This window comes from Myxocyprinus asiaticus, chromosome 37 (genome assembly GCF_019703515.2).
Source record: "Myxocyprinus asiaticus isolate MX2 ecotype Aquarium Trade chromosome 37, UBuf_Myxa_2, whole genome shotgun sequence".
NCBI lineage: Eukaryota > Metazoa > Chordata > Actinopteri > Cypriniformes > Catostomidae > Myxocyprinus > Myxocyprinus asiaticus.
This window is the reverse complement of record NC_059380.1, coordinates 39,416,604-39,426,737: the sequence shown is the minus strand read 5'-3', so window position 1 is coordinate 39,426,737 and position 10,134 is coordinate 39,416,604. Positions and strand designations below refer to the sequence as shown.

Below are 10,134 nucleotides of genomic sequence, written 5' to 3'. Positions count from 1 at the left end.
CATCAGACCACAACACATTTTTCCACATGGTTTGGGAGACTGGATATAGGTTTTTGCGAAGTTTAGCCGGGCTTGGGTGTTTCTTTTCATCAGCCACCCCGCCCTATAGCCCAGACAGATGAAGAATACGGGAGATAGTTGTCACATGTAGGGAGCAACCAGTACTTGCCAGAAAGAGCAGCAGCTCCTTTAATGTTGCTGTAGGCTTCTTGACAGCCTCCCTGACCAGTTTTCTCTTTGTCTTCTCATCAATTTTGGAGGGATGTCCCGTTCTTGATAATGTCACTGTTGTGCCATACTTTCTCCACTTGTTGATGACTGTCTTCGCTGTGTTCCATGATATATCTAATGCCTTGGAAATCTTTCTGTAGTCCTCACCTGAGGGATACCTTTCAACAAGCATCCTGTTGATGCTTTGTAAGCTCTTTGTGGCCCATGGCTCTTGTAGTAGCATGCAACCAAGAAGATGTCAGAAAAATCCTACAAGAACAACTGAAATTAATGAGTTAATGAGTTAATCAGAGTCAATTCATGTGAAGACAGGTGTGTACTATTTCACATGAGCTTGATGACTAGATGATTCTGAACACAGCCACATACCCAGTTATAAAAGGGTGTGCACACTTATGCAATTAATTTATTCTAAGTTTTTTATTTTGATTTTTTTTCTCTGAAATGTGTCACTTTGGTTTTCAGTGGCATTACATAGGTTGTAGTTTTTACATTAAAGGTGCAAAAAGTCTGATATGATTTATCTTTGTTAATTTTTTACATCACAAAAACCTGCTGTTTTAACAGGGGTGTGTAGACTTTTTATATCCACTGTAATCTGCAGAAATGGTGACTAACTGAACGAATCAGAACAAGTCTTTTTGGTGAATGCATTCAAATGACTCGTCTCACTGGGGTGAATCACAATCCCCACCATTAAAAAACACTCCTACAATGCCTTGAAACAAAACCTGCAAATGCATTCTATTTATTATAGGTCTTTAGTAAAGTTCAACACCTCCATATATAACCAATGTATTTTAGCGATGTATTTGATAAAATTACAGCTGACTGTATATTAATATTTCATATTTATTTTCTTAAATATATGAAGTAGTTTAAATGCTGCAAGGTCCATGTCTGCTTTATCAGAGCTGTGAGCAGTGTTTCACAGATTGGGAACAGAGAGGCAGTTTGCCACCAGGTGGTGAAATATGGAAAAAACACTCCATCTCAAATCACTGCTTTGACATAAGAGCTCATTTTACTCTTTAATTATAAAATAACAATATTCATTCATGTTCAACAATCACACAGATTTCATTTCATGCATTGTTATTATAGATATTTCAATAAGATTTACCTCTGCAGGACAGAAATTACAAAAACATGAACATACAAATTACAGATATAACTATCTGCACACAATAAACACGGCTGCTGTCTCACCATTGGCTACACACAGTGCATCGCAATCTACACGTCGCAAACAATACTACAGTACGTACATTTCATTTTACTTTTATATTTGGACAGCGAGTTTTTTTGCAATTTCCATATATACGCCCACAATTTGAAGACTGACCGACTAATTTGCATAATTAATACGTAAATACGTACATACTTAAAAAATAAATATTTTAACAAAAATAGCACAGGTCAAATATAACATCTACACTTTACAGTACTTAATTTAGCCGTAAAAGGCTCCTGAGTCCGATGTATTTGGATATTTTTAATATTTTATAACAGGAAGAACAATTCATGAGTATATATATTTAACATTTATGTAAAAAATGTAAAAAAAAAAGAAAAGAAAAAGAAATTGCATAATGCATTAAATCATTTAACAAAGCTCTAGGTGGACATATTCCATATAGCACCATATATGCATCATATGAACATTTCAGGAAAAAAACAAACAAACAGGAAACTGTCTCCAAGGCACTTAAGAATCAAAACGAAAAAGACATTTATATCTGAAATATTGGCATGATGATGAGTGAATCCTTTTTTTGTAAAGTACACAAGAGTGTAAACATTGCACTTTACAGAATGGTAAAAAAACTTTTTTCCCGCAACATCCAAAGTCCATCAGGTGAAGAGGAGCTAAACGCAGCATAACAGAAGTGCAGCATCCAAACGCTGGAGGTATCGAGAGGAAATCTCTGATGTTTGGAGGAGATTCCCAACTGAGTGGAGCCGATTCACATTAGAGACATCTCCACACAAATACACTGACAGAGAGAGAGAGAGAGAGAGAGAGAGACAGGAAGATTAGACAGACCGACAGATAGACAGAATACAGACAGACCAACTGATAGATAGATGGAGAGACAGACAGACAGAGACATTCAGACATACAGACGGACAGACAGATAGAGACAGGCAGATAGAGATACAGACATACAGATAGATAAATAGACATATAGATAGAGACAGACAGACAGAAAGCAGATAGATAAATAAATACAGACAGTTAGATAGACAGACATATACAGTTGAAGACAGAAGTTTACATACACCTTAACCAAATACATTTAAACTCAGTTTTTCACAATTCCTGACATTTAATCGTAGAAAACATTCCCTGTCTTAGATCAGTTAGGATCACTACTTTATTTTAAGAATGTGAAATGTCAGAATAATAGTAGAGAGAATTATTTATTTCAGCTTTTATTTCTTGCATCACATTCCCAGTGGGTCAGAAGTTTACATACACGTTGTTAGTATTTGGTAGAATTGCCTTTAAATTGTTTAACTTGGGTCAAATGTTTTGTGTAGCCTTCCACAAGCTTCTCACACTAAGTTGCTGGAATTTTGGCCCATTCCTCCAGACAGAACTGGTGTAACTGAGTCAGGTTTGTAGGCCTCCTTGCTCGCACATGCTTTTTCAGTTCTGCCCACAGATTTTCTATCAGATTGAGGTCAGGGCTTTGTGATGGCCACTCCAATACCTTGACTTTGTTGTCCTTAAGCCATTTTGCCACAACTTTGGAGGTATGCTTGGGGTCATTGTCCATTTGGAAGACCCATTTGCGACCGAGCTTTAACTTCATGGCTGATATCTTGAGATGTTGCTTCAATATATCCACATAATTTTCCTTCCTCATGATGCCATCTATTTTGTGAAGTGCACCAGTCCCTCCTGCAGCAAAGCACCCCCACAACATGATGCTGCCACCCCCATGCTTCACGGTTGGGATGGTGTTCTTCGGCTTGCAAGCCTCACCCTTTTTCCTCCAAACATAACGATGGTCATTATGGCCAAACAGTTCAATTTTTGTTTCATTAGACCAGAGGACATTTCTCCCAAAAGGAAGACCTTTGTCAACATGTGCACTTGCAAACTGTAGTCTGGCTTTTTCATGCCGGTTTTGGAGAAGTGTCTTCTTCCTTGCTGAGCAACCTTTCAGGTTATGTCGATATAGGAATAGTTTTACTGTGGATATAAATACTTGTCTACCTCTTTCCTGCAGCCTCTGTTCTAGGATTTGCACTTTTCGCACCAAAATACGTTCATCTCAAGAGACAGAATGCATCTCCTTCCTGAGCAGTATGATGGCAGTGTGGTCCCATGGTGTTTGTACAGATGAATGTGGTACCTTCAGGCATTTGGAAATTGCCCCCCAAGGATAAACCAGACCTTTTTTCCACAGTTTTTTTTCTGAGGTCTTGGCTGATTTCTTTTGATTTTCCCATGATGTCAAGCAAAGAGGCACTTAAAATACATCCACAGGCACACCTCCAATTCAGTACACCTCCTATCAGAAGCTAATTGGCTAATTGTCTAAAGGCTTGATGTTTTCTGGAATTTTCCAAGCTGCTTAAATGCAGTTAACTTAGTGTATGTAAACTTCTGACCCACTGGAATTGTGATATAGTCAATTAAAGGTGAAACAATCTGTCTGTAAACAATTGTTGGAAAAATTACTCGTGTCATGCACAAAGTAGATGTCCTAAACAACTTGCCAAAACTATAATTTGCTAATATGAAATCTGTGGAGTGGTTAAAAAATTTGTTTTAATGACTTCAACCTAAGTGTATGTAAACTTCTGACTTCAACTGTAGACAGACAGATAGAAAGATAGACAGACAGACAGAAAGACAAATAGAAAAATAGAGACAGACAGACAGATAGATAGATAGATAGATAGATAGATAGACATTCAGACATACAGATAGATAAACAGACAGACAGATAGATAGAAAGATAGACAGACACATACATTCAGACAGAGAGACAGACAGACAGAAAGACAGATAGATAAACAGATACAGACAGACAGATAGAGAGACAGACAGACATATAGATAGATAGAATACAGAGAGGCAGACAGACTGATGGAGAGACAGACAGATAGATAGACAGATAAAGACAGACAGATATACAGAGAGAGAGACAGACAGATAGAGATACAGACATATAGATAGATACTGTAAAGAGACAGACGGACGGACAGAGAGACAGACAGACTGTTACAAAGTTAAAAATGGGAAAGGAGGAGGGGGGAACCAGCTGAATGGTCAAAATAATATTTAATGAAACAAAAAGACACACAAATGCACACACAGAAGCTGCGTGTGGTTCCCTATCTGTCACTCACTCGATGTTGTGTCGATGTAGTGACACTAGGGGTCACTCTTGGGAGCCCGAGACACCTCTGGTCTTTGATAAAAGGCCAATGAAAATTGGCGAGTGGTATTTGCATGCCACTCCCCCGGACATACGGGTATAAAAGGAGCTGGTATGCAACCACTCATTCAGATTTTCTCTTCAGAGCCGAACGGTCAAGCTCACTGAGCTGAATTCCCACGACTGTTCATTCACCTCTGCTGGATCTGACGATGCGGTCGCGGCTCACCTTTGCAAGAAAGCAAGCCACCCCAGAGGCTCCCCGCCTCGGTCCTTTTACCCACGGTTATGAGGCCAGCGCAGCAGCACTGGGGGCGATTTGGGAACCCCAATGGGACCGCCTCCACCGGGTATCCCCCCGCAGACCTCCCATTCCCCAGCACGCTCGTCTGCCCCGATCGGGCTTCTGGATGAGTCCGCCGGCTCGTCTCACGGCGAGTTCGACCTCTTATTCGGAGCCCGCGAAAGTGATGAGCTCAGCGCAGCATCGGAGAGCGGGCTCCTCCAGTTGGACGCGTAAGACTCAGCTGGGCTCCTCACTTCGGGGACGATTGCCAGTCACAGGCTGACATGGGGATGAAAACATGCTTTCCTGGGCAGCCGCGAGCATCGGCAAGAGTGGAACCCTCTGCTCTTCCCTGAACCCTCGTGGCTCGATGATTGGTTCCTGGGCTTGCGGCGCTGCTCAAAGCCACGCCCCGCCCCCATTTCTTTCTTCCCGGAAGTGCATGAAGAGCTGACAAGGTCGTGGGAGGCACTTTTTTTTACTGCCCGGCCCCGATCTTTTCAGCTTCCCCACCCTCACTACCCTCGATGGTGGGGTGGCCAAGGGCTATTCGGCAATCCCCCGGTGGATAAAGGCACTCGCGGTGCACCTATGCCCGCAGATCGCTGCCACCTGGCGCGGGTGCCCAAAGCCCCCGTCCAAGGCCTGTAGGTTTACGTCGTCTCTGACGGCCAAGGCCTACGGTGCCGCTGGACAAGCCGCCTCCACCCTGCACACCATGGCTCTCCTGCAAGTCCGCCAAGGCGCTAAAGGAACTGCACGAGGGTAGTTCCGCCCCGGGATTGATGCAGGAACTGCACTCGGTGACCGACCTCACTCTCCGAGCGACGGAGGTCACGGCGCGGTCTCTCGGGTGGACAATGTCCACATTAGTTGTCCAGGAGCGCCACCTTTGGCTCAACCTGGATGAGATGGGTGATGCCGACAGGACACAGTTCCTTGCTGCCCCCATCTCCCAGGCTGACCTATTCGGCGACACCGTCAAGGACTTTGCCCAGCAGTTCTCAACGGTGGAGCAGTAGACGGAGTCTATCCGGCATATCCTGCCCCGGCGCGGCTCAAGATCCTGCACCCTGTCTGCTTGTCGCCAAGGGCGTCCCCCTGCGGTGACTGCACTGGCTCTGCCGCAGCCCGCCCCTTCGGCCCGGCCCCGGCGTGGAGCCCACCGCAGGAAGCAGACGCCACCCGTCTCGCGGCCGACAAGAACGCGTGAAAGGCTTCAAAGCGCCCTCGAGACGGGCGACCCAGGGACGACGAAACCCGCTGCTCTGGAGCTGGTAAGCAGACCTCTCCATGCCCCGGTCGAAGGCGGAGAATTTTTTGTTACCTTTGCATTTAATTGCGCTGCATGCCCAAGTGGCTGCAGTACTCAAGAGCTCAGCAAGAGTGGTTTCCTTGTTCCCTGGGTCACGTATCCGGTGTGCACGGCCATCATCACGACCACTGTCCACCACTCTATTTGGCAGGTTTGGCGCTCCAGCGGCGGTCTCCTGCCCCTGAGCACCCAGCTGTGGCACAAATCCGCCCCCGATGTGACAGTCTCCACAGGTCACGAGGACAGGCCTCTTCCTCCCCCGTCCCAGGCTGTTCCAGGGGTGGTCACAAGGAGCCAGGAAAGTGCTTCGATGTCCCTAGACTCAGCACGGCCACGACAGGGTGTGGCACCCTGAGCTCCGCCCCGCTGCAAGGCCCCACCTGCCAGTACGTCCGACGACGTTGTCCCTTTGGTCCCCCTTGCGTGGAACTTGGACATGTGGCTTGCACTTTCCAATCTGTCGCGATGGCTGGTCCGGACCGTCCAACTCGGCTACGTGATTCAGTTCGCCAGGCGACCGCCCAGGTTCAGCTGTATCCACTTCACCTTGGTGAAGGACGAAAACGCTGCTACCTTGCGCGCGGAGATCGCTACTCTCCTACGGAAGGGCGCGATAGAACCTGTCCCTCCGGCCGAGATGAAGAAGGGGTTTTACAGCCCCTACTTCATTGTACCGAAAAAAGGTGGTGGGTTGCGGCCAATCTTGGACCTGCGAGTACTGAACCGGGCTTTACACAGACTCCCGTTCAAGATGCTGACGCAAAAACGCATTCTGGCAAGCGTCCAGCATCAAGATTGGTTCGCGGCGGTAGACCTGAAGGACGCGTACTTCCACGTCTCGATCCCTCCTCGACACAGACCCTTCCTGTGGTTTGCATTCGAGGGTCAGGCATATCAGTACAAGATCCTCCCTTTTGGCCTGTCCCTGTCTCCTCGTATCTTCATGAAGGTCGCAGAGGCAGCCCTTGCCCCGCTAAGGGAGGTGGGCATTCGCATTCTCAACTATCTCGACGACTGGCTAATCTTAGCTCACTCTCGGGACATGTTGTGCGCACACAGGGACCTCAGCTGACTAGGGCTACAGGTCAATTGGGAAAAGAGCAAGCTCCTCCCGGTTCAGAGCATCTCTTTTCTCGGATTGGAGTTGGACTCAGTCTCTTCGACAGCGTGCCTCACGAACAAGCGCGCCCAGTCGGTGTTGGCCTGTTTGAAGGCGTTCAAACAGAAAACAGCGGTTCCACTGAAACTTTTTCAGAAGCTCCTGGGGCATATGGCATCCTCAGCTGTGGCCACCCTGCTCGGGTTGATGCATATGAGACCGCTTCAGCACTGGCTTCAGACTCAAGTCCCGAGATGGGCATGGAGCCGCGGGACACATCGCGTGGTCATCACGCCGGTCTGTTACTGTCTTTTCAGCTCTTGGACCGACCTCTCATTTCTACGGGCAGGTGTTCCCCTAGGACTGGTCTCCAGGCGTGTCATGGTCACGACTGGGTTAGCCTGTCTCTATCTTTTGGGTAGTCGACTTGTCCTCAAAGGGCTGTTCGACACTCATAACTATGTTGGGGGAGGTTACGTGTCGACCTGGTGTGCTGGCTATGAGGCACACAGTGGTCTGCCCACCACACACCGCCAGTTCACATAACACAGTTCAGCCAGTTATGGCGTTTCGTATAGGGACCCCTAGTGTCACTACATCGACACAACGTCGAGTGAGTGACAGATAGGGAACGTCATGGTTACTTGTGTAACCTCCGTTCCCTGATGGAGGGAATGAGACATTGTGTCCCTCCTGCCACAACGCTGAACTACCCGCTGAAATGGCCGGACCTTGTCTCGGTTCCTCAGCATAAATCCTGAATGAGTGGTTGCATACCAGCTCCTTTTCTACCCATATGTCCGGGGGAGTGGCATGCAAATACCACTCGCCAATTTTCATTGGCCATTTATCAAAGACCAGAGGTTTCTCAGGCTCCCAAGAGTGACCCCTAGTGTCACTACATCGACACAACGCCTCATTCCCTCCATCAGGGAACGGAGGTTACACAAGTAACCATGACGTTTTCTCTCTCTCGAACTGCTGCATCCCGCTGCACTTATCCCTCTCCTCAGCTGATTATCCCGATTAGGGGCCAGGCGTGCATACTCATGGCCCGGCACCACCATCCTCCTTGTCACACAGACATTCAGACATATATACAGACAGACATTCAGACATACAGATATACAGGCAGAGAAACAGACAGACAGATAGACAGGTAGAGAGAGACAGACAGACAGATAGAGAGAGAGAGACAAACAGATAGAGAGAGATACAGACAGACAGATATACAGAAAGTCAGATAAATAAATAGAGACAGACAGACACAGACATTCGGACATACATATAGACAGACAGACATGTACTATAGATAGATAGAATACAGACAGACAGACATTCGGACATACATATAGACAGACAGATATGTACTATAGATAGATAGAATACAGACAGACAGACTGATAAAGAGACAGACAGATAGATAGATCTCAGCTCACCTACAGTCGTTGCCTCCAACACTTATCACATATTTGTCGTCATAAGAAAAACGAATGTTGGTCACATGGGCAGAGTGACCAAAGTATCGTTTATGTTTGGCCTGTAAAAAGGAAACAGAATAGGTAAATCTCACATGCTGATATGGAAATGTCCCTAGAATAAAGCAATAAGCCTCTCAAGACAGTGTAATCTTTCATATCGGAATTTTATCTATATACCATGCTCTCAAGAAAAGCAGTTTTACCCTTAGTTACGGTAAAATCCCTGTGACAAATAGCCTCGAGTGTGCTCAGAAACTTTTTGATTGTTACTTTCATGAGGTATAGGCTGATTCTCTCTTAACTTACAAATTTCTCGGAGCATGGAAAGTCGAAGAGTTTGACAAGACCAAAGTCATCTCCAGTGACGACGTTCAGTCCAGTGTGAGAAACACACGCGCAGTTCACGTCAGCCTTCTCTGCGTTACGCGGCCAGATGCCCAGAACCTCATCACCAAGAACACTGTTCGAGAGATGACATTTACCACAGTGAATCACCTCAGCAAACTTTGTGGGTAAGTTGTGATGAAGAACATTCATACCTGGTCCAGGTAGCCCAGGTGATCCTGTCAATCAGGGTTTGCTCTGTGACGATCTTTCCGCTGGGAACCTCATGTATCTGCCGCTTATATGAACCAGTAGAGACCTTAAAACAGACACACACATGCACATATTCAAAGTAGATGGGCTACTTCTATTGTGTATGACACAGTATTTATTTACTCACTTGCTTTTGCTCAACATGTTTTGTGAAATGATTTGTACCTCAATGTATTTGCTGTCAGCAGAAAAGTCCAGCTGGATGACAAAGCCAGGAATATCTTTACAATAACCAATCCGGTTCAGAGATGGACCGAGTGTGAGATCGTAAAAATCTACAGCGCACTCCACCGACCCAACGGCCAACAGTCTGTTATCAGAACTAAACCTGTCATCAAGAGAAACGTTATTCAGTTAGGAAAGCCTTGAAAATGAATATGATTACTTTGATTTCATTTTGTTTCACTTTATTTATCAAACATGTTCATGTATTAATGTTTTCATTTGTCATCTTCTGTGTTTTCTCCAGAATTCTGACCGTATGTCCTGTATGGTCACGCTGCGGTCTCTCTTTTTGCCCCATACGGTCAGTGAATTCACCAGCAGCACTATAAACTCTCCATTCTCCATACCGATCGACACCATTTCACCGTTCGGACTGTACGCCGTGCACTTTGCTGGATGACCAAGACTCACTTTGTTCAGAAGTTTCTGGAAGGCAAAACATTTATTTACAGAGATTTATAACCAATGAATTTCTGTGACTTCTTCAGTTGTTCGTAAAATTG

The 10,134-nt window shown here is 45.8% G+C and overlaps 1 protein-coding gene across 1 annotated transcript in view; it reads right to left on the bottom strand.

Annotated features, from left to right (window-relative positions):
* Window positions 1-1,241: 1,241 nt before the first annotated feature.
* Window positions 1,242-10,134, bottom strand: part of LOC127428035 (echinoderm microtubule-associated protein-like 6) — a 92,007-nt gene continuing 83,114 nt past the window's right edge. The window contains exons 37-42 of the mRNA XM_051676057.1: window positions 9,885-10,057; window positions 9,572-9,734; window positions 9,349-9,452; window positions 9,116-9,269; window positions 8,768-8,868; window positions 1,242-2,228 (exon numbers count right to left, since the gene is read on the bottom strand). Coding sequence (XP_051532017.1) covers window positions 2,204-2,228; window positions 8,768-8,868; window positions 9,116-9,269; window positions 9,349-9,452; window positions 9,572-9,734; window positions 9,885-10,057 — 720 coding nt within the window. The 3' untranslated portion in view covers window positions 1,242-2,203. The remainder of the gene's footprint in view (window positions 2,229-8,767; window positions 8,869-9,115; window positions 9,270-9,348; window positions 9,453-9,571; window positions 9,735-9,884; window positions 10,058-10,134) is intronic.